The sequence below is a fragment of the Littorina saxatilis genome, linkage group LG13 (assembly GCF_037325665.1).
Source record: "Littorina saxatilis isolate snail1 linkage group LG13, US_GU_Lsax_2.0, whole genome shotgun sequence".
NCBI classification, from domain to species: domain Eukaryota; kingdom Metazoa; phylum Mollusca; class Gastropoda; order Littorinimorpha; family Littorinidae; genus Littorina; species Littorina saxatilis.
The window spans coordinates 40,552,595-40,578,682 of NC_090257.1; the positions used below are offsets into that span (position 1 = coordinate 40,552,595).

Genomic DNA, 26,088 nt, shown 5'->3' on the forward strand with positions numbered 1-26,088 from the left:
CAAATCAATTTAAAAACACCTTCATCTTATTCCTTGTCGGTTCCTGATTCCAAAAACATATAGATATGATATGTTTCGATTAAAAACACGCTCAGAAAGTTAAAATGAAGAGAGGTACAGAAAAGCGTGCTATCCTTCTCAGCGCAAGTACTACCCCGCTCTTCTTGTCAATTTCACTGCCTTTGCCATGAGCGGTGAACTGACGATGCTACGAGTATACGGTCTTGCTGAAAAATGGCATTGCGTTCAGTTTCATTCTGTGAGTTCGACAGCTACTTGACTAAATGTTGTATTTTCGCCTTACGCGACTTGTTTACATTTAGTCAAGTTTTGACTAAATGTTTTAACGTAGAGGGGGGAATCGAGACGAGGGTCGTGGTGTATGTGCGTGTGTGTGTGTGTGTGTGTGTGTGTGTGTGTGTGTCTGTCTGTGTGTGTGTGTAGAGCGATTCAGACTAAACTACTGGACCGATCTTTATGAAATTTGACATGAGAGTTTCTGGGTATGAAATCCCCATACGTTTTTTTCATTTTTTCAATAAATGTCTTTGATGACGTCATATCCGGCTTTTCGTGAAAGTTGAGGCGGCACTGTCACGCTCTCATTTTTCAACCAAATTGGTTGAAATTTTGGTCAAGTAATCTTCGACGAAGGCCGGGGTTTGGTATTGCATTTCAGCTTGGTGGCTTAAAACCTAATGAGTGAGTTTGGTCATTAAAAATCTGAAAATTGTAAAAAAATTATTTTTTTTATAAAACGATCCAAATTTACGTACATCTTATTCTTTATCATTTTCTGATTCCAAAAACATATAAATATGTTATATTTGGATTAAAAACAAGCTCTGAAAATTAAAAATATAAAAATTATTATCAAAATTAAGTTGTCCAAATCAATTTAAAAACACCTTCATCTTATTCCTTGTCGGTTCCTGATTCCAAAAACATATAGATATGATATGTTTCGATTAAAAACACGCTCAGAAAGTAAAAATGAAGAGAGGTACAGAAAAGCGTGCTATCCTTCTCAGCGCAAGTACTACCCCGCTCTTCTTGTCAATTTCACTGCCTTTGCCATGCGCGGTGGACTGACGATGCTACGAGTATACGGTCTTGCTGCGTTGCATTGCGTTCAGTTTCATTCTGTGAGTTCGACAGCTACTTGACTAAATGTTGTATTTTCGCCTTACGCGACTTGTTTTATAATTAATTTTGAAGATTGACAGTGGTGGCTTTTATGAGATTATTTCATTAAACAAATCCAACTCTGCAGGGAAAGAATCCAAGTGTTTGATTTTTGGTATGAGTCCGAGTGAAGGATGACCTTATTTCAATAAAAACTTTGACGAGATCTAACATGTACATGGTTTACTGTATTTTCATATGGACTCAGACGGGGCAACCAACAGTTGGTGTTTTGCCCAAATAAGTTTTATGTTGGTCTCCTGTTCGCAAGGACAGTAGGTAGCTTGAATGTTAACATCAAGCTGTTAAACACTCACACACACACAGTACACACACAGTCTCTCTCTCTCTCTCTCTCTCACACACACACACACACACACACACACGCAGTCACACACACACACAGACACACGCAGTCACACACACAAACACACACACACACACATCCTGATGTGTTTTTAAAATCATACATGGTTTTAATTAGTCAACAATTCAAAGTGGATATACATAAAATATAACAGGTGTATATGCCTTGCGAGAAGTGACCACTGTGTTGGCAGACTAAGGAACATAGCACATAGTCTAATTGACGTTTTCCAGAAATAATGTCAGGATTTGTAAGCGTTGTAGAGGAGTTGTGCCCCGCTTTAGGGAGTCAAATAATGAAACTGCAGATATGTATGAAGCTGCATCATCTGGGGAAACACTAGTATCACTTCTAATGCAGACAACATATCCTGGATTTCAAGAAACCCCAAAGAAATTATTTTTCAAACAAACACCCACACACACTTAATTTCAAGTTTTCCTATGCATTTATGTAACAGCAGAAGCAATGGTAATGGGATTTCCACACACACACACACACACACACACACACACACACACACACACACACACACACACACAGGCATGCTTGTACACCAAAACAAGCCAGACAGTTTCTTTTGACGAGTAGTACATTTAACAAAATGACAGCTCCCGTAACAAATATGGCACAGGGAGCTTTCATTAAAACCAAATCACTTTCATTACCCCACCCCCTCCTGCCTCTGTATCTATGAATCGATCAAAAAAGGACATCATTTTTGGGAAATGTGTCAGTTCCGACACAAAACACATTTGACAGGTTGTTAAAATCACAGGGTTACATTCAAGAAGTGTTACCTCTGAACACAACCATAAATATCCACGAGTCAGAGAAACAAAACTCAAGCAAAACTTGTCATAAATATAAAAAATAAAAAATTCTGAGAATGAAAACACTGAACACAATCATAAATATCGTAGAATCAGAGTTAAACAAAACTCATAACTTTGATAAGCAAAACTTGCCATAAATATACACAACAATTTTTTTTCTCGGAATCAAAACACTGAGCACAATTATTAATATCGTAGAATCAGAGAAACAAAACTCATAAGCAAAGCTTTTCAAAAATATACATAATATTTTTTCTTTCAGAATCAACATACAAACAAAATAACATGTGCCATTATGTAGTGTTAGCGGTGAAGTCCTGTATTTAGATCTAGTTTCTTGAGTGTACCTTTTCCAAATAGCGTCATAAACTCTCCCCTAGTCTTTTCTTCCACCTACTCCACTCTGTGTAGATATAATTTATATTGGTAGTCAAACAAACAAACCAGAAACACACAGTAGAAATGTTATAAGCAGCAACAAATTAAATTAGCAACACACACACACAAATGTTCTGACAAACTGAATTTCAATATCCGCGCAAAAAGGGATGATATGTTGGATCTTGTTGGACTTTTCTGTCGATTTCTTATCAACAAATATTATTTTCTTTGGTACTTGCTCGTCAAAAATAAAATACCCCAAAGAATGTGCACCATCACGAGCGGTGTGTGGAATTCTTAGCCACAAACAAATCTTGTCAATCAAATACCCTTTACAAATGAATTAAAAATTGTTCCCGGCATTTGTTTAGTCTAAGCTCAGAGACGAGCAAATCATTCAGTAACACCCAATGCACATTTTAGGGCATAAACAATTGCTGCTGAAAAATGTACACGCAATATGTTCTTGTTTCTTGCGAAATATAAGCCCGTAGAGATGAAGAATCGAAGCAAAAGGATTTCTTCTTTTTTTATCTTAAAAAGTAGATAGAGAATGCGAGAACAGAGTCAGAACCACGAACATACCAATCATGGCAATGCCACCGACACAAAAAGGCCTCTTCTGATATGCAAACAATTATGCTGTTATTTTCAAAACTCTGTAAAAATAAGATTATGCAGGCATGATATGTAAGCAGGATTCTTAAAACAATAAATATGGATACCTTTCTGGATTCAAAGAACAAAACACAGAGGGACTATTAAGTAAAGCACCAAGACTGTGGTGGTAAAAAAACCGTTTTCACAAATCATACAAGGCACTTGCTGACTGTACAAGCCAGCTTAAAATGACACAGACTTCTGTTTTTTTCTTTCTTTATATTGATTTTGTATATATTTTTTTTTACAGACGTTAGATCAAAAAACATACAATATCACACACACACACACACACACACACACACACACACACACACACACACACACACACACACACACACACACACACACACACACACACACACAGCTTCCAACTTGCATATATCCATGCTATGACTTTTGTCTCTTTTACCTTTTTGAATAACATTGCATACTTAAAACATATTTTTCTCAAGCAGTTACAAAATCTACACACAAAATCAAAGAAATGATTACAATCAATGTGAATAATAAATGTAATGTCAGTAATGAATCAAAAAGTATTCAGTAAAAACTAAATTATTATGAGCACTATAAAAATATAAATTAGGAAGATCATACCATGAACACTTCTCACATTTTTAGACAAAAAGAAACCATAAACTTTCAACAAAGAACCAATCATCTGGGAGAAAAACAAGAACGATAGGGACTGCAGACAAAAAGACTCAGCGCTGTTATAATGGTAAACTTTCTCACTGTACAAAAATAATACACTGCTTGAAAAACATTGTTTCTTTCTCTTCCACATCAGTTTGGCTTAAAATTAACCCCTTGATGTTGGAATTTTTTTTTTATAGATAACACACACACACACACGCACACACACATACATTCTCTCTCTCAGACACACACACCATCCTGAACTCAGGTCAAAATAAGTTCGGCTCATTCTATCCCTGACCGGACGCTACAGTCCTACGCGAATCTATCAAAACAAAAATACAGAGTTATCTTCCAAATGGTTTTCGTGAGCACTGATCTAAATTTGAGATCAGTGTTCGCGAGACGAAAATGATTGCAGATTGGCCGACTTCGACAGTGATCTCCGTTCTGTTCTTCACAGTTATGATAAAGACATCGTTCTAAGGTCAAAACAAGTCGAAATTTTGGGACTGCTGCCGGAAGGAGACCGTAATAATTATATGGTTTCATCACTGTCAACTGGTTACAGAAAAAATCGTCTGCTCCAGTGAACGCCAAAACCAAACGGTTGATTATCACGTGACACTTTTGCCATATTTAGAGTTGTTTGCACGGTAACAGCCGCGAAAAATAGCTCGCTTGAAACTGTCTTACATATCAATTCCTTTGTAATTTAAAAATTACAAAACACCATGAAAAATCATTATCGACGATCGCAAATCTGCTTATATTAATAATACATTACAAAAAGCTCTAAATATGTAAAAAAAAAATCGGTTTCCTTGCCAGACAAGGACAAGGAAACTCAAGGCATCCTAGCTATCAGGGAGAGAATGAGCCGAACTCATTTTGACCTGAGTTCAGGATGACACACACACACACACACACACACGCATGTAAGATAACAAATAATCATTTACTAGAAAGCACAGCGTACATTAAAATGCTCCCTTCTTTTCAAAATTGAACCTTCTTTGACGGCGCAGTACTACTGTCGAAGTAAAAATTCTTTAAATATATGCAAATTGGCCACATGGACATGTACTTATTTTAGACACAGGGCTGAGCACATTTTTCAGTGATCCGGTCTAAACTTGGAAGAAAATGTCTGCCACTTCTCAGGACAGTGGACCTCCACTTTTACCACCTTAAAAAATGTAAGAAAATGAGGTCTTAACACTTTCTACCCCACCTATGTTGACCCCACCTATGTTGACCCCACCTATGTTGACCACGTTTTTTTGTTGCCGAGACCAGCTGTGCTGCAGCAGCTGTCACACAGAATTGTAGTAACTGTGTATCAACACGCTGGAATGTAGGCGTTAGATCGACGTTACAGAAAGCGACTGAAGCTAACAGTCTGAGCGGATATATCCGTTCCTGGTCAGATAGAGCCATATGAGTGGGTACGGATATATCCGTACCTGGGAGACAATGAGTTAAAAAGGAGGGCGTCTTAAAATGGGGGTAAATTTACAGAGGTTATAAACGGAAAAAATCTGTGAAAACGGGTCTCAAAGGAGTCTTAAACTGGCGGGTCTTAAAGAAGGAGTCTTAAACTGGCGGGTCTTTAAGGTGGGTTCCACTGGAGCACAGACGGTTCACAAACTGGGAGCACAGACCATAATTACAACAGTTAACAAGTTAGGTGGAATTATTTGCATAAGTGTGTATTATGGCCGCAACATATCATCCTTGCGAAGTTTGAAGCAGATCAACGAAAGAAAGAAGTAAAGGAATACAGTGGGACCTCTCTTTTAAAACCCCCATTTTAACACTCCCGGCCCCCTTTTCAAGATCTGATTTTCTCAGATGTTTTGGGTTCTTAAAAGGGGGGTTTTATAGTACTCTAAAAACGATGGACATTCCTGAAAGTGCAGAAGAAAAGAACACTCTTGAGCAACCAAGGCAGCAGGTCGGGGATAAAAAAAATAAAATAAAAATAAATAATTATTTGCAATGAACCGAACCTGCAGTCGTCCTGCATTAAAGCCCTGAGTTGAAACCAGCCAAATTATAGCTGCATACAAAAAAATATGCACCATGTCGAGTCTACTTGAGCTCAAGCCAACAGATTTCCAAATGATGCCATGACTATTTACAGCCATCAGAATATACATGCTATGCAATGTCTGCAAAGATGGGATTTATGCAGCCTTTGCTTTTCCAAACCTAACTATTCCTCTCAACATTAAAAGAAAAAACCGACATGGTACTTTATCACACAGTCTGTGACCTTTCTTTTTGAGCAGACAGCAAAATAACACAAAGAGAAACACGAGAAAAAATAAAAATCACAACTGACAAACAGGAGCTCCTGAAAATTATATATAAATCAAACAATTGCCCCAAAAACACAGAGCATTGGCTGCCAACCTTATGACTTTGAAATTCCCGTGGGGGTCCGGGGGCCGCAGAAGCTGAAGATTTTGTGTAAATGAAGGTGCCAAATATGTTTATTTCTGGTATGTTATGCTCAAAATTGCCATTCATTTCGTTGTTTTCGACAGCATTTTTAGAAGGCCAAAAACCGGAAAGAAGCACAACTTATTTTCCGTACATGCGCACATTGACGTGGCTGGTCTCGGTTAACCAGAGCGTCTTTTCACCAGTTTCGTCCCCCAAAAAGAGGCTGCTTTCACAAATTATTTTAGAAAATTTCCTTTTCGGGTAAATCGAACACATTTCGGGATTTCGTGACGGATTTCAAATATGGGGAGATTCCCGAAAATTCGGGAGGTTTGGCAGCTATGACAGAGACTGAGGTGTGAACTGAGAAAAAGAAACTGACATTGCATGGTCCCGCACAGTCTTATCAGTTGATGGGATGATAAATAAACTATAAACCATTGCCCCAGAAAGCTGCCGCTGTATAAAGGTGAAGCAGTCAAACTCATGAAAAACTAGAAATTCCTACGAGGTAGGAAAAACACCCCCATCAAAGGGAAATAACCTTCTCAGTTGGTGGCAGTGACTGAGTGAGAATGGTTATTTCCCTTTGACCATTAAGATGTTGCTCTATAAGTCCTTGTATAATTTTAATCCACCAATAACTCCCTAACCGTGTGTTTGACTGGTCCCAATTTTTGTAAGGACCGTCTCAGGAATGTATAGAACCTGTTCACCAAGTTTGGTGACGATCGGTCCGTTCATTCTTGAGATCTATATGCGAACACAAACACACACCCAAACAAACAAACACATCGAGCGAAACCTATACACACCCCTATACCGGGGGTGTAACTAGACAGTAACAACAGAAAAGAAATCTGTGGTAAACTTTAATGTGAAAGTCTTATTGGGAAATCTAGCTATTCCACAAAAGTCCTTTTTTTCCTTCTTTTTTTGTGGTTGCAATTCAGTCTTTTTACAGCTCTTTGGTGGAAACATGAACAGCTATCATTTTAAAACAAGAATCCTCAAAATAGAACACATTTCTTTAAGAGTTGACTTCTGATTTTTCACACAAAGACGCTGGGTAAAAAATACTACGGGACCTGCAAAGACATGGTAAATAATAAAAACTATTTACAACACAGTTGCCATGAAGCAGTAAGCAAAAAACTTATCGGAGCAAATGTAAAAATCTCAAATATACAGTGGTACCTGTTATGTGTGGCCCATCCGATGAGAGGATGCCTCTAATGAAAGGACACCTTTTGTTGTCCCTTTGTCCATTATGTTTACCAATATATCTGCCATGAAAGGCCACCTGTCATATAAGGACACTATAGCTGGCCCCAAGGGTGTCCTTTCATCACAGGTACCTCTGTACAGTCAACGTACTATGGTGCAGGTAACCCATGACAGAAAAGTTATTCATAGACCTTCATATTTACAAGGGCTTCCTTGAATCTTTAAAACAAAACCAGACATACAAAACCAGCCATCAAAATCTGAACTGATACACGTAAAACTGAAAAGTGTAAAAGTCACTTAACAGGCAAAATTACAAATTTTTCTCAAGCAGTGTTTGAAAATGTGCCCAAATGACACGACAAAGTAATAAGCAGTTGGAGATATGTGCTCATTCGTGAAAGACTTCTCAAAGGTTTGGCAGGGTTTGGGTTATACATGTACAATAAACAACCACTTCGCTACAGGTGACTTACAATAAACTCAGAGACACAAACAAACACAGAATTTTAGGGACAGGTATAGTAAGTTATTTGTTGCTGCATTGCATCCATTATGTAGCACAAAAAGACACATGATTTGACCAAGTTCTAAAACTATTAATTTTCAAGGATTTCAAATCATAAAACCAACATCTCCAGTCCCCGTAAATATCTGCTGCCATAAATTTTCACAGAAAGAAACATGCTACCGTACATAAGTCACAGAGTAGCAAAATTCTGACATGATGTAACACTGACACCATAGTTGAGCCCTGGCCTATGACTGACTGACTATTAAGGTTTAACATCCTCTTAGACCAGTTGGCCTATACATATATAGGGACAGGTATTGGTTATACTCTTTAGATCTGGTGTGACCTAGTCACATTATTCTGCCACAGGACCAACCAGTCCTAGCACTAACCCCATAATGCCAGACGCCAGGCGGAGCAGCAGCTGTGAGGAGTGAACAATTTGCCTTACTTCTATTTAAAGGCCCAGTCTCTGCCTCATTTAAATAGTTTGCCTCATCGTCACAGATCTGGTCAGGTTTTGACATGTGATAAATCCATCCCTCCGCTTGGTCACATACCAACAATGAACAGTCTTCTCTGTGCACACTGGTATTTATTTAAAGAATTAATTTCGTAAAAGGCACCAGTGTCTTTTTTGGAAACTAATTCATAAATAAATTCCAACTCACCGCAGCAAGCAGTCAGGGTGTTGATTTTTGTTGTGTGACCAAGTGGAGGGATGGTCTGATCACATGTTGCAGCCTGACCAGACCCTGAGACTGTGAGGCACACTGTTTTCACTGGGAAGAGTGCATGGTCAGCCTTCAAGTCACCATTTTAATACAGTGTGGTAGACTACTCCCACAAATTATGCTGAACCTAGCAGAATTTCTTTTCTACATCCAGTATTCTGAACTTTGCATAAAGAAATTTGTGCCATAAGACTCTCCCATTGATTAAACTTGAATAATGTAAAACCCGTCTCATGGAACAATTGCTTCCAACATTCCTATTCTAAATGAGATACAGCAACCATCTGAAAGGATGTCATGGTTTATAAATAGCAACTTTAATCAAAGTTCAAGTTAAAAAGAGTGCGAATGAGAAAAGTTCAGGTGAGAAGAGAGTTGCCATCTTAGCATTGTGTGCTTGAAGTCTCTTGTACCTGAAGTTTGGAATTATGACAGTTCCAGTTGAAGTGGCATCCCGTGAATTCCCGTGTGTCTTTGGCACTGAACGAAAGTGTGAACACACATACATCTTGCAAACCAAGGTGTCGCTTCTGGCCTTCTTTTTCACATTTTAAGCTCTGGCATCAAAAGGCGAAACAAAGTATCACAACCCACATTATAACATCACAACAAGTCCTGTCACTTTCTATATGTGTGCCTCAACCAGGCAACAGCAAAGAATGTTGACCACAAAGTCTGGGTATCCACAGTTTGATTTCGTGTGAGGTCACTGCCAGGCGGTGCATGCATGGGTGTGTATCATCCACAACAAGAAATTCCTCCGAGGTAGGAAAAACACCCCCGTCCTTACCATTCTCACTGCCACCAACTGAGAAGGTTATTTCCCTTTGACCATTAATATGTCCCTCTATAAGTCCTTGTAGAATCTTAATCCACCAATAACTCCCTAACCGTGTGTTTGACTGGTCCCAATTTTTGTAAGGACCGTCTGAGGAATGTATAGAACCTGTTCACCAAGTTTGGTGACGATCGGTCCGTTCATTCTTGAGATCTATATGCGAACACAAACAAACAAACAAACAAACAAACACATGGACCGAATCCTATACACACCCCTATACCGGGGGTGTAAAAATAAGTGATCTACAATCCAGATTATGACTCATGATGCTCAAAGTTTTCAGCATGAATGCAGACTTTCACTGATGATCTGTCTTCTCCTGGAAGCTTTGATACGACCTTGAATTGATTTGAAACTCACACAACATACATTTGCACTTTCTTTTCCATTTGCTTCTTTGGTTACAAGTTCCAAGCATTAACCTTTCTTGTTCTCGATCCTGGTTTAAATTTGAACATCAGCGGTCTATCTGGTTTGGATTTTGGAGAACAGACGCTGCACTGAACCCCCCCCCCCCCCCCCCCCCCAACACACACACTCATGGTGAGAAGACAGTGATGGAAGCCTGGGGTCATTGTCATGACAATGAACTCTGGAATGCTGACCTCTGTTGACCTTCACCTTGGTGCTCAGTGTCCTTGAACTCTGCTGGGAAGATAGTGGATGCGCCCCCAACGGAACAACACTGTAACACAGAGTCAAAAAGTGATGAACTGGTTTTCCTCCATTGCTGAATAAAGACAATAGCTTTTGTCATAGTTCAAATAGTCTGTTTAGAAGTAATAAACAAGAAAGACAACCATTAATCTTGTCCTATTATGCACATGGATTATCTCTGTCATGGAACTACACATGTACTAAATAATAAAATGATAATGCCTCTCTACTAATTAACAAATTTCTTGGTTTGGTGTGGTGTTCAGATGTCTTGTACAGTTTTTTTCTTGTTGTGATTCATTTGCAGCCTGCAGCTGTGTGTCACTGTGTGTGTGGGTGTGTGTGTGTGTGTGTGTGTGTGTGTGTGTGTGTGTGTGTGTGTGCACGTGTGTGTGTGTGTGCACGTGTGTGTGTGTGTGTGTGTGTGTGTGTGTGTGTGTGTGTGTGTGTGTGTGTGTGTGTGTGTGTGTGTGTGTGTGTGTGTGTGTGTGTGTGCACGTGTGTGTGCACGTGTGTGTGTGTGTGTGTGTGTGTGCATGCATGTGTGTGTGTGTGTGTGTGTGCATTCAGTACTGAATGCAGAATTCAATCTTATGAGTCATTCATGCACTGCTCTGTATCCTTTCTCACTGTGATGCAAATTGTTATTTATGAGCAAAATACGTTCAAAGTTTTGCAGCATTTAGCTTTTTTCTGGCAAATGTGCTTCCTCTACTTAACAAAGCTATTTCTGGTAACCAGTAAGCAATTTAAGCATGATTTGAAGCAGAATTAAACTCCAGATTAAGCACACGCAGACAAACACGAGTACAAACACCTACAGTAAGAACTATAAAATCAAAACAATTACTGTTGAATAAAAAACACTACATTCACATTATCCAGTTGATCCAACTGACAACCAATAAGATATTCAATAAAATATGTATGCATGCAATAATTATATGTTATGGTTACAGATTACAGACAAATCAAGTTTAGTTAGGCCAGGAATAGAGTCAGTATTAAGTTGTCATACAATTACAGGGAAAATTTAGATTAACAGGTAAGTAAAGATATATGTTAAACTTACCGTAATTAAAAATGCAACAAAAATTGATTGAAAAACTCTGGTTGCCAATTAATTTTTGTATGACTTAAAATGACAGATAATTTAGATTAATACCAATGGATTCCATGTGTTGCTGTGATACCATAACATTAACAAATTAAAAAACAAATGTACTTGCAAGGGGATTAGGGTTTTGGGGCTAGCAAACACTTACACACCTAACACCTAACTACATGTATACATCAGAGAAAAAACACATTAAATACCTTAACACTGTGATCACATACAGGAGGGAAGTGGTAAAAAGGTTGGGAGGGGGAAGGGGTGCGCTAGCTAGCACCAAAAACACATTGACAGTAGAACCTGTCCACAACTAACCACCACCGGCCTGACCAAAAGTGGTCTTTATACACAGGTGGTCTTTATACCCAGGTGGTCTTTATACACAGGTGGTCTTTATACCCAGGTGGTCTTTATACACAGGTGGTAGTTATAGACAGGTGGTCATTGTGGAAAAGTGAAATATGTAGACAGCAGGAATGTACTGTCCAAAGACCAAAATATGTATTTCAACCCAACAGACCAAAACAGGGTGATGACAGCTGCATGTGCTTCATTGGACAAGATGGTAAATGTGACGGTTGTGACGATAAGATCAAAATATGACAAGATGGTAAATGTGACGGTTGTGACGATAACATCAAAATATGACAGAAATAACAACATTCACATTAATATGATGTCTACAGTGATACACTGAAGTACCTGAGACCTGGAATCAGGCTACAGAGAAAAGTGTTGGAGTTAAGAGTGAAGGAGAATGAACAAAAACTAGGTCTCAACATGAAAACTAAAGAAGTGGTATTGCTATTGAGGTATTGAAATACCAGTGTTAGACAAACAGCACGTAAGAAAATGTGAACTGTTCTCACAAAAGGGGGGACACAATCAAATCTTTCAAAATGCATGCAAGATATCTGCATCCTTGGACAGACGACAAGAATTTAGACTTTTCCAAGTTTACAATCGAACATCTGTTTTAAGATCCTACACCTGAGATCTCTCCTTTACAAAGATCCTACACCTGAGATCTCTTCTTTCCAAAGATCCTACACCTGAGATCTCTTCTTTCCAAAGATCCTACACCTGAGATCTGAGACTTCTTTCCAAAGATCCTACACCTGAGATCTCTTCTTTCCAAAGATCCCTCACATCTCTCATCCCACAACCTTCTTAGTGCCCACCAGTCAGCCTATCGACCACGGCACAGCACGGAAACGGCTCTTCTTCGTATTTTGAATGACCTTCTGACCGCTCTAGACCAGGACAAAACATCCGTCCTCTTGCTTTTAGATCTGTCTGCGGCTTTTGATACGATAGACCATGACATTCTCTTTTATCGTCTAGAGCACTACTTTGGCATTAGCGAGATGGCTCTCTCTTGGATTCAAAATTATCTCTCAGACAGGAAACAGTTTGTTCTGATCGATGGCCAACAATCTGCTGAAACCTCTCTTGTGTTTGGTGTTCCTCAAGGTTCTGTGTTAGGCCCGGTGCTGTTCATTATGTACACAACACCGCTGACAACTCTCATAGAGAATCATTGTGTGCTACACGAAATCTTCGCAGATGATACGCAGATCAATCATTCCGCATCACATGACAAGTACCCAGATTTGGTTCTGTCGCTACAGGAGTGTGTGAGAGATGTCGGGGCATGGATGGAAGAGAACAAACTCAAACTAAATGACGACAAAACTGAAGCCATGCGTTTTTCATACTCCACCCCTACCCATGCTAAGTCTATTTCAGAACTCCCACAGGCCATCTCTTTGAACAATATTGACATCAAGTTCTCGGATACATCCCGTGATCTCGGAGTCTTTTTTGACAAAGATCTTAGCATGAAACAGCATGTAGTCCAAACATGTAAAGCAGCGCGAATGGAGATCCGGCGTATAGGTTCCATTCGACAGTACCTTACCGAAGACGCAACCAAAAGACTAGTCTGTTCCGGCATACTCTCTAGATTAGACTACTGTAATTCACTGCTCGCTGAAAGTCCCAAATCTGTCACCAAGCCCCTGCAACTAGTCCAGAACGCTGCCGCTAGACTCGTGTTTCGAACACCTATGAAACAAAGCGTCACGCCTCTACTCAAACAGCTACATTGGCTTCCAGTGGAACAAAGAATTAAATACAAGATCTGCTGCATTTTCTATCAAATTGCCGCGGGCACGGCTCCACAGTACCTGTCCGATCTCGTGCAGAAAAACAATCCTGAAAGGGTTGTCCGTTCTGCCTCCCAAAATAAATTTGTCAAAGCTCCTAAGTATCAGAGGGACGATCATGGTGGCCGCTGTCTTTCAGTCGCAGCTGATCATATCTGGAACAAACTCCCCTTGTCTCTACGTCTCAGTCCATCTCTGCCTTCTTTCAAAGCAAATCTCAAGACTCACCTCTTCAGAGAAGCATTCTATGATGATGTAGTTGTCGCGACCCTGTAAATGTGCACTTTCGGATGAACAATGTTTACTCTGTGTGTGTGTGTGTGTGTGTGTGTGTGTGTGTGTGTGTGTGTGTGTGTGTGTGTGTGTGTGTGTGTGTGTGTGGACATGTGTGGGTGTGTGTGTATGTGTGCATCATAATTGTTGTGTATACTGAGAGTTCGTTCCTGTAAGAGCCTCTGGATTTTTGTAACATTTATGTTTTGTTTTTGGTTTTCGTTGTAAAGTGTTTATGATTGTGTTCTATTCCGTCAATGGCGTCATTCTGGTAATGATGTTGTTATTGCTTTTGTAAAGCGCTTTGTGTGTTCGAAAGCGCTATAGAAATCACCATTATTATTATTATTATTATAAAGTGGGGCTAGAAATTGGCCTTGTCACTGCCAGAGTTCAATGAAAACACCTAGAAAAAAAAATCCTAATTCTCTGACAAAGGAAACAACAGGTGTTAATTGCCCTTTGACTTGCAGCCAGCTCATTGCCTCCCCTGGAGACCATTTTCTCAATTCTCATATGGCTTGTGGTTTCAGACTGTATGTTATGATTCTGCATCTGATTTTTTCATTAAAAATGTTTGGCAGTCTAAGGGTTTATATTGGTTGCTCTATATTAACCCTTTTGTGAGAATGGGTAATGAATGGTTTGTCACTGCTACAGGTCAAAAGATTGGCCTAAAAGCCAGAGAAGAAAACAACTAATTCTACAGGCCAAAAGATAGCATATTAAAAGCCAGATAAAAACAAACAAAAATAAACAACTAGGAAACAGTAACAGAGTTTAAAAAGCAGTAAGAATATTAAGATTTGTTACAAGTAAGAGTACTTAAAAATACAACTAATTAAAAGATATTATTAAAAGAACAAACTAGTATGCAGAACGACACTGGCATCCAAGTTTGAGAAATGAATAAAACCTCCCACCTACCATTAGTAAAGATAAGATGGACAAAAAACATTAATCCACAAAACTCGTTCCAACATTAGCTGATGGCAAAAAAAAGTCAAAGCATTGAAGTGTTAAAAGCTATTTCTGGAGTTACAAGTTCAACCCAAGTAACCTTACTTTGCAATCTTCTTCTCTTTGCTTTTCTTGTACTTGGTAACTATTTTTCTTAAATTGATATTTATTTATTTCTATAACATCTTTCAGATGTGCTTTTTGACTTTCCTTGCTGCATAAGCCCCATTTAACTCAAGCTAATATTTCCATCCACCAAAATCACGTGAAAGAGATTAAACCAGAAAGATGATAAATAAAATGATTAAAAGAAGTAGAAAGCCAAGCTAGCCACAGAAAAACAAACTGAAGAGCACAGTAGCCACAGAGTGAAAACCAAAACATAGGTAGGTGTCAAGAAAAAGCCAGGTATCCAGGTAATAAAAAGACCCACCACTATAATACCATGGTGACCCACACCCTATAAGGGGTGCGGCCATATGTCGGGTCATGTGACCAGGGCTTCCTGGGAAATGGTAAGCGTCCCTGACCGCTTGGTAAAAGATATGGTGAAGCGGTCGCCGGGGGGTACATACAGATCCTGAGGTGCAAATAAGGCAAAACGTTCTGCTTATACATGGGCGTCAAGATTAAGCTCTCCAGTCTAAGTTGATGACGGCAAGAATTCTGACAATAGAAGATGTTCACAAATAACTCAGGTTTGTATGGGTTGTGAAAGAGTGAATACTCTCCCTTTTTGTGAGTCAAACTTTCCCACGGCCAACCTTTCCCACGTACCATTAAAGGCCAGTAACTGGCGAGGGGTGTGTCTGAAACATGTAGTCAAGGAGCTTGTGTGGAAAGATTGTCTCACTAAAGGCAAGAGTATTCACTCTTTCTCATTACCCATTAAAACCTGAGAGTTATTTTGCGGAATTTGTCCATTAAAGAAGTTACAGGTCTGTTCAATACAAAGAAGACACCCGAGTATTTTGTTAAGGACTCTACTCTGCTTTCTCATTTTCAATATGAGCATTATCACTTTCTGTGCATTCTTCCATTGGCCTTTTTTGTACAAAAAAAACCAACCCCACATTTTTATCTTGAATCAAAGGCACTGTTCTGGTTTATGCTGCAATTGTTAGTCCCAACATGCACTGTTTATGATTAACACAAAGCAAATTGCAGCTTGATCTCAGGTTTTGTAAACATACCACTACCACTGTTTGCTTGCAAGTTATCAACAACAACATCAACATCAACATCAACAACAATAACAACAACAAATAGGCACCCATTTGTCTGAAGATGTGACTTAAATTTATGAAAATAACTGCAAGATGCAACTAAACAACATAATCTAATGTTATCCACTTCTTTTCACACACAAAATTCTTAACTGCCCTGAATAAAAAAATTAAATAAAAAAACTACCAATCCACAAATAAATCACAGGAATATTGTCACACACACAACCTTACATCGCTACAAACATATTAGTTTAACAGCAGCTTATACAATTTACAATTACTGACACATCAACAAAACAGCAGCTGGTACGTTTTCAACTTTCAGAAAAGAAAAAATTCTACATCATTATCAACTACGAAAAGCAAGAAACGCTGCTAAATTCTGTGTCTTAGAAAAGTTGACTGTATTTCTAGATTCGGTGGAAACTTTATCAAAAGTTTTTAAAAAAATAATGTCCTTTACAGATGCAGATCTAAACTGTGTTACAATGGAGAACGGCTACTTTACTATATCAGATAATAAGAATAAATGCTAAAAATTATTATAAAATAAATATGTAGTTTTTTTTTATATTTTGAGTAAATCTTCACACAAAATGTTTTAGGTCATTTTACAAAGGAAATTTGACGTGCATAAAGAAATTATTGACAAGCATTGTGTGTCGATGACGATGTTAATGGCCACACACTCAGCAGAACGAATGCTCTCAATTCTTTTTATTGAGGCAAGCAAATGGTAGAAGCTCGTGTTGTCTTGAAATTAAAAACCAGATTTGTTTCCATTATCTCCACCACAACAATCCTGAGTGTGCGTGTACTGTCTGCTTGAATTCCGTCAAATACAAATCTTGACAGCTGCTGTTTCTATGTAATTATAAACAGCTCATCTTCTTCTTCTGCGTTCATGGGCATAAACTCCCACGTAGACTTGTGTTTTTTGCACGAGTAGGATTTTATGTGTTTGACCGTTTTTCCCCTGCCAATTAGACAGCTATATGTCGATTTCGGGGGATGCATGCTGGGTATTTTCATGTTTCTGTAACCCACCAAACTCTGACATAGATTACAGGATCTTTTCTGTACGCACTTGGTCTTGTGCTTGCGTGTGCACACAAAGGGGGATGATAAGGCATAATAACAGGTCTGCATAGATAAGTTGACCTGGGAGATCGGTAAAATCTCCACCCTTAACCCACGAGGCGCAGCTAGGATTCCAACTCACAACGTTTCGCTTGGGAGGCTGGTATCTTATACACTAGGCCACTGTGCCGGTCAAATAGCTAATCAAATCTTCAGTTGATTGGAATGACGTCAACATCAATAAAATCTGTTCAGTGTCTTGCAAACATTTCAAACCTTTTTCTGGTTATATAAGTCATGCACATAAAGCAGTAGAGAATGCAAAGCATAGCAGAGTAGAGCCAATTTTCCGTTTCAAATTTCCACTTGATTCAACATCGTAACTTTAGCTTATCTTTAAAATCTTTTTTTCCCTTCTCTCATTCAATCATTATCTTTTGATTAACATGTCTTTCCTTTCTGATGATCTACTTACTGAAGAACTATACAAATCAAGGCCATTCTTTAGTATTGAAGCAAAATTCATTTCAAACATGTAAAAAAAATTAAAAAAAGTAGAAAGTAAGAAAACACATGCAAAAATGTTTACACATGCAAAAATAAAATAACATTTGTTAAAATAACAAAAATTAAAATTGTGTGAAGCGTCACTTACGGGTCTATAAATAGCTCTGTGGTTCTTGATGTCATGGACGATGCGAATGAGGAGGTCGGGCAGGAGGGCGATGGAAACGATGACGAGGAAAAAGAGCCAGACGGTCAGGCTGGACATGAGCTGGATCTGAACCCAGTAAAAACTGTTGGTGTCCGTGGCCCAGCTCCTGCAAGCAATCACGTAGGTCAAGGTCAGACTGAGGTCACTTGCTGTAGTATAAAAACAGATGAATACACTGGAACCCCTTCTTTAAAACTTGTAAAAGTCTGAGAAAATCAGGTCTTAAAAAGGCAGGTGTCTTCAAATGAAGGTAAATTTACAGGTAAACAACAGACAGTTTGAAAAGAAGTTCTTAAAAGAAAGAGGTCTGAAATTGCAGGTTCCACTGGAAAAAAAAGAGGAACAGCGTGGGGGAAGAGAGAGGGAGGGGGGGGGGGGGGCGCCTCTCATGGGATGCAAAGTAAGGTCATGGGGCAATATTCCTAGCAGGGAGCCAGGGTACAAAGCCCTCTGTAGCTGAAAGGGATGTAGCTTTTCTAGATTTTCATAACCTTAAATGAATACTTAAACGTACTGATGTGCATGTGAGCTCGGGTCCCTGACTAGAGACAGACTTGTAAATAAAGCATTTAAATTTAAAAAAAAATGAAATGGTTAGATTTTATTAGGAAGAACATTTTTTTAAAAGAGGAAATGTACAAAACATGGAGAGGAATCTCCTCTTAAAAGACAAAGTTTTCATACTTCATGTAGGTCCAATCAAGTCAGACTGAGGTCACAAATAGTACAGTGGAACCCCCCTCTTAAAGGTGGTCGCCTACATTTTTGCTTTTTTTCAATAATCTTATGGTTAGATTTCGATACAAAATTATGTCAAATGATGAATGAACCATGGGGAAAATGTTATAGATGTAAAAAAAGATGTTCTTTTTGGGTAGCATGACTCACGCTTCCAATATTTTGTTTTCTGTTTGCTGAGAACATGTGCTTTGCCTAAAAATACTGACCAATCAAATTCATGTCACTGTGCTTATAGCCACGCCCAAACAAGTGCAGCAACAGTTTGACACTGGAGCGCTGTCCACGCTTTTTTTAAACGCACGAAATGCACGGGATTTGAGAGGAGTTTTGCGCTTGGCATTTTCCAAATAAGGATATCCTACTATGAGTACTACGCTGGAATACTACAATGAATTTTCAAAAGGATACAGTGGCTTCGTCTTTCCTGTTCGAAAGGGGGTGTATTGTTGATATTTGTAGATAATAGACTCTGCATTTTAATGGTCAAATGGCGATTTCGGTATAAAAATGTAGACAAGGACCTTTAAGACCTCCTGTTTTTCAGATTTTATTTCATCTAAACCTGTGTAAACCTGCCCCCATTTTAAGACTCTCTTCCCTTTAAGACCGGAACCTTTCAGATTTTTGGAGGTCTTAAAAGGGGTGCTCCACTTTATTTGTGTCTGTTAAATCAAGTCAGTCTGAGGTTATCGGAAAATCAGGTCTTAAAAACGAAGGAGTCGTAAGTCTTATAAGATGGAGGTAGTTTTACAAAGGCTATGAACACAAAATGTGAAAAAGCAAGGACTTAAAAGGGGGGAGTCTTAGATTTGGGGAGCCTCAAAAGGGAGGAGTCTTAGATTTGGGGAGCCTCAAAAGGGGGAGTCTTAGATTTGGTGAGCCTCAAAAGGGGGAGTCTTAGATTTGGGGAGCCTCAAAAGGGGGAGTCTTAGATTTGGGGAGCCTCAAAAGGGAGGAGTCTTAGATTTGGGGAGCCTCAAAAGGGGGAGTCTTAGATTTGGGGAGCCTCAAAAGGGAGGAGTCTTAGATTTGGGGAGCCTCAAAAGGGGGAGTCTTAGATTTGGGGAGCCTCAAAAGGGAGGAGTCTTAGATTTGGTGAGCCTCAAAAGGGAGGAGTCTTAGATTTGGGGAGCCTCAAAAGGGAGGAGTCTTAGATTTGGGGAGCCTCAAAAGGGAGGAGTCTTAGATTTGGGGAGCCTCAAAAGGGAGGTTGCACTGTACGGCACCAATGTCAATGACTTACGGCCACAAGAAACCAGTGACGACAAAGGACAGGGCCAGATTGCCCACAGCAGAGAAGGCGAAGGCGGCCACGATCGGCCACGACCAGTAGTACGTCATCAAGGCCAGCTGAAACAGATAGAAACGTGAATTTTAGACACGTCTTATTTGCAATTAGCAGCTCTGGTCAAAGATACTGCTGGGTTTAAAAGTTTTTCAGATGCAACAGAGATTAGAGATGAAGACAAAAACCGCACACTCAAGCATACATCAATGTGCATGAATGCAGAAACGCACACAAAACTGCATACATGCACAAACACAGGTACGCACGCATCCATACACACACACACTTACATGAATGTATGCGGAAACACACATGCATGCATGAACACGCATATGTATGTTTGTGTGTGAATGTGTGTGTGTGTGTGTGTGTGTGTGTGTGTGTGTGTGTGTGTGTGTGTGTGTGCGTGTGTGCGCGCGTGCATGTTTATGTACACAGGGGTGCACGCTTATGCATTCAGAGACAAATTATGCATTCATACCCTGTGGTCCCCTCCCATAATTCAAACACCCCTCCACCCAACTCCCACCACTACCCAACCTCCTTTGCCCCAAAAGTTCAGTAGACCCCCTTTTAAGACCGCCCAATTTAAGACTACCCCTTTTGAAGACTTTCACTTTTCAGATTTTCTGTTCAAATTTTACCCCAATTTTAAGAGTCCCTTTTTTTAAGACCTGATTTTCTCAGATGTTTTGAGGTCTTAAAAGGGGGTTCCACTGTACCTTGAAGTTGACGACGAAGACGACAGCGATGTGAACGATGCTGCCCCACGCCCTCAGCCCGTACAGCTGTAACACAGAAACGCATCATTACCATATCTTCTGGACTATAAGGCGCAACCCCCACTTTTATTAGTTAAAAATGATACAAATCAACACAATAGGCGCTTCGGGTGCATTGTCAGCAAGTCAAAGGAAGTATTATTTAGAGTGGAAATACATTTTCTCCCCGATGTGCGGTGAGAAAAAAGAGTCTACATTCTCCGAGCTGTTTGGCCTTGTGACCTCAGGATGTCGGTACATCTGTACTCTTCTTTAGTTATACATATAATGGGGTGCTGTGGTAAAAGTTGAGGAAAAAAGTTGCTCTTTATAGTCCCAAAAGTAGGGTACTCAGTGTTGTTAGACTGGGTGGCCGAGTGGTAACGCACTTGCGCTCGGAATCGAGAGGTTGCGTGTTCGACCCTGGGTCAGGCCGCTATTTTCTCCCCCCTTTCCTAACCTAGGTGGTGGGTTCAAGTGCTAGTCTTTCGGATGAGACGAAAAACCGAGGTCCCGTGTACACTACATTGGGGTGTGCACGTTAAAGATCCCACGATTGACAAAAGGGTCTTTCCTGGCAAAATTGTATAGACATATATAAAAATGTCCACCAAATACCCGTGTGACTTGGAATAATAGGCCGTGAAAAGTATATACTCGCCTAACACGCTTGAGATTTACTGGCCGATGTGAATGCGTGATATATTGTGTAAAAAATTCCATCTCACACGGCATATTGTAAACGCCATGAGCCTCCCCTCTGGGAGGGTATGTGCGTAGAAATACTCACTATAATAATAATAATAGACGGCGCAATGGCCTAGTGAATAAGATGCCAGCCTCCCAAGCAGAAGGTTGAGTGTTTGAATCTCGACCGCACCAGGTGGGTTAAGGGTGAAGGTTTTTCCGATCACCCAGGTCAACTTATGTGCAGACCTGCTAGTGCCTTATCCCCCTTCGTGTGTACACGCAAGCACAAGACCAACTACGTATTGAAAGGATCCTGTAATCCATGTCAGAGTTTGTTGGGTCATAGAAAAATTATTAAATGGCATTCCCGCAATCGATGTTCGGGGGTCTAAATGGCGGGGTAAAAACAGTCATACACGTAAAATCCCACTTGTCCAAAACACACGAGTGTACATGAGAGTTTCAGCCAATGAACGCAGAAGAAGAAGAAGAAAAAGAAGAAGAAGAAGACTCTTACCTTTCCGTCTTCCTCAACGGAGACATCATTTTGAAAGAGGAGAAATCCTCCGAAGAAACACACTGAGCCGTGCCACAAGCCTGCATCAACAAAACATGACACAACCATTGAGTTGTAATCAATGTCCTGGGCACATTAAGAATAATACAAATATATTCAAACAAAAGAATGTACACAACACAGCTGTGAGAAATATTACTCAAGGGGAGGTAAAATAATAATAATAATAATAAGAACATTTATATAGCGCTAAATCAAAAACTTTCGTTAAAAAGGCTTGCTCTAAGCGCTTGACATCTAAACTAAAACGTCATTCACACTCTTTACAATGATGTACAAGAACTTCATGTCACACTCTTTCATTCAGTATAGCACCATTCACACAAAAAGAACAATATAAACACCCACAAGCAAACAAACAAACCGGAGAAAGATAGAAACAGCATATCGCGTAACCATTGATTTCTGTTGTTGGGTTACTGCAAATGCCACAGAGAGTTATGAACACAAAGGAACACCCTTCTTAAGACACATGATTGAAGACTCGCCTTTTTTATTATTACTCTCTTTTCTCAGATCACACAGTCAGTAAATTAACTTCATTTTGTTAAGACCTGATTTTCACGCACTATTGTAGGTCTTACGTACAATGGAGGTCACACTTTATTTGTACTGTCTTACAAACCACATCGATGCTAAGGCCAACAAAAAAAAATAGTCTGTTTACGGTAACCCGACCGACCCTATTTTTTTCGCGCGACCCTAGACTTTTTTTTGGCATTTGGGGGAAGAAAAAAAAAAGGCAAAATAACGTAAAAATATGGTTTTTTGGAAAAAAAAAAAATAAATAAAAATAAAAAATCCCGACCTACCCTACCTATGGGCCTATGTTACCGTAAACAGACCTATTTATTTTTTGTGGCCTAATGACTACAACAAATATTGCAGATTACCTAAAGCACTCCACTGTGTGAACTTCATCCAGGACAAGTTGGAATTCCGTGATATCCGCCTAAAAAGCAAAGAACACTCATCTGTTAAGTCAGTCAATTTACAAACATCTAATGTACCAATGCAATTAATGTGTTTATACAGACTGAACCACATATGCTTAAACAGAAAAATGGACATGATATTTTACAACCCACCAAAATCTCATACTCGGGATAACTTTGTGCATACCAATAAACAGTCTCTGTGAAAGAAAACTGCAGTATTATTTTTCACCCCAACCCTCTCCACGACACACATGCACACACACACACACACACACACACACACACACACACACACACACACACACACACACACACACAATCTCTCTCTCTCTCATTTACTCTCACACTCCATACACATCTAGTCTACACTCACACCCCAAACCACCTATAATTATTACACCTACATACACATCTAGTCTACACTCACACCCCAAACCACCTATATTACACCTACATACATATCATAAAGGGTACAATATGCTGCAGTGTGTGTGTGTGCATGCGTGTGTGCTTGCATGCGTATGTGCTTGCATGTGTGCGTGTGTGCATGCATGCTTGTGTGTGTGTGAGCCTGAATGCGACCTGTCTACATGCCACAGAATTGTACAAAAAAATGTTCTGCAGTGTGTGTGCCTGCCTGTCTCAGTGCAAGAAAATGACTGTACCAAAACACATTACCTGTACAATGTAGGTTTATGCAGCAGCTTTTCTCTGTGTACGTGCTGCTCAAAGATGCCGTAGATCAGGATGGGGAGAGAGGTGAAAGTGATGTTGTAGAACAGCAGGAAGAACGGATCAAACACAGTCTGGAGAGAGAGAATGTCAAAAGTGCAATTATTTAGCACTTCAAGAACAAGAACAAGAAGAAAAAGAACAATATACGTTAATTGGATCTGTGATCCAAACATGGCTTTTGGTCAATCGAGATGGAAGTTTATTCCACGAGCCCGTAGGGCGAGTGGAATAAACTGCCATCGAGATTGACCAAAAGGCATGTTTGGATCACAGATCCAATTAACATATATATATCTCGACATTTACTGGTCTTAGGGTTTTTGTTTTCAAAGAAGAAAGAAACTTGCTTGAACACGGACCACTTCTCCGAGCAAAATCAAAAAACTTAATCACTCGCATTCCACCTCAAGGTCTCGGCCAACCAAGACTATGGCATACTCGTAGCAAAGTCGCCGAATGGTACCGTAAACCAAGAATAGTGACGTAAGAGAATAGAATGTCGTCTTTTGGTTTGGAACGTGACGTGTTTCAGAACTTCTTCTGGACAACTCGGATGGTCTTCTGCGTAGTGGTTGGCACGAGATTCTTTTTCTTCTTCGACAGTTCATCCTCCGATACTGTAGCAAAACGTTTCATCTTTTTTTCACTTTCAAGTATGCGGACGACTGAACTTGACCGCTAAAAAGTAGTCCTTTCGGAATCATTACGCCGAGTCTGAACATGAGGTCTGAACATTGTTTTTAGGCAGGATCTAGGTGAAAGCGAGGCTGTTCTTATCTCTGTATACAGACAAGAGGGAGAGAAATACATGTCGAGACATTAGCCATTGGTATTTATCCTGGTGTGGAAAACAATCATTCACCCACACATTCACTCCTTACATATAAGACACACAGCAAGTTATCTACCATTTTTCAACAGTTGCTGTTGACACTTTGGACACAGTTCAACCTGCCCATAACAAGCACCCCCATAACAAGCACCCCCATAACAAGCACCCCCATAACAAGCACCCCCATAACAAGCACCCCCATAACAAGCACCCCCATAACAAGCACCCCCATAACAAGCACCCCCATAACAAGCACCCCCATAACAAGCACCCCCATAACGACCACCCCCATTACAACCACCCCCATAACAAGCACCCCCATAACAAGCACCCCCATAACCAGCACCCCCATAACAAGCACCCTCATAACAAGCACCCCCATAACGACCACCCCCATTACAACCACCCCCATAACAACCACCCCCATAACGACCATCCACATAACAACCACCCGCATAACGACCACCCCCATAACAAGCACCCTCATAACAAGCACCCCCATAACAACCACCCCCATAACGACCATCCACATAATGACTACCCCCATAACAACCACCCGCATAACGACCACCCCCATAACAACCAACCCCATAACTACCACCCCCATAACGACCATCCACATAATGACTACCCCCATAACAACCACCCACATAACGACCACCCCCATAACGACCACCCCCATAACAACCATCCACATAATGACTACCCCCATAACAACCACTCACATAACGACCACCCACATAACGACCACCCCCATAACGACCATCCACATAATGACTACCCCCATAACAACCACCCACATAACGACCACCCACATAACGACCACCCCCATAACGACCATCCACATAATGACTACCCCCATAACAACCACTCACATAACGACGACCCCCATAACAACTACCCCCATAACGACCACCCCCATAAGGACCACCCCCATAAGGACCACCCCCATAACGACCACCCCCATAACAACCACCCCCATAACAACCACCCACATAACAACCCCACATCACAACCACCCACATAACAACCACCCCCATAAGGACCACCCCCATAACAACCATCCCCATAACGACTACTCCCATAACACCCCCCCCCCCCCCCCCATAACAACCACTCACATAACAACTACCCCCACAACAACCACCCCCATAACGACTACCCAAGGATTTGAAAAAAGTAGTTGTTTCAGACAAGTAGTCACTATAGAAAGGTGAATTATACAGAAGAAAACTTGTCAGGGATGCTTTAAGGTGGTGGTTGAGCGCAGAAGATCGCTATCAAGAGCTGGTCACCAGCACAGGTTCCCCTGTATTTTATTTATTTATTTATTTATTTTATTTCCTTACACCTGTTCCTTGTCCCGGTGTGCTCTCACGCCGCCCCGTCCCTGCACTCGCTGCTCCATCCACATCTGAATTTCGTTCCGCTGCCAGACTTGTCGATTTTACAGACGCTCCAGGGAGGGATGTCGGGTCGTTGCGGTAGGCTA

At 40.2% G+C, this 26,088-nt stretch overlaps 1 protein-coding gene across 3 annotated transcripts in view; it reads right to left on the minus strand.

Moving 5' to 3' along the window:
• Positions 1 to 1,638: 1,638 nt before the first annotated feature.
• LOC138945740 (phospholipid-transporting ATPase IF-like) overlaps positions 1,639 to 26,088 on the minus strand; it is a 74,195-nt gene continuing 49,745 nt past the window's right edge. For 2 of the 3 annotated variants that reach the window (XM_070317235.1, XM_070317234.1), the window contains exons 23-29: positions 23,708 to 23,835; positions 22,985 to 23,043; positions 22,032 to 22,111; positions 20,786 to 20,851; positions 20,019 to 20,125; positions 17,975 to 18,140; positions 1,639 to 10,523 (exon numbers count right to left, since the gene is read on the minus strand). In XM_070317235.1, the coding sequence (XP_070173336.1) occupies positions 10,416 to 10,523; positions 17,975 to 18,140; positions 20,019 to 20,125; positions 20,786 to 20,851; positions 22,032 to 22,111; positions 22,985 to 23,043; positions 23,708 to 23,835 (714 nt within the window). In that variant the 3' untranslated portion in view covers positions 1,639 to 10,415. Of the gene's footprint in view, positions 10,524 to 15,443; positions 15,591 to 17,974; positions 18,141 to 20,018; positions 20,126 to 20,785; positions 20,852 to 22,031; positions 22,112 to 22,984; positions 23,044 to 23,707; positions 23,836 to 26,088 lie in introns of all 3 variants that reach the window. The other variant, XR_011449101.1, reaches the window with a different exon arrangement.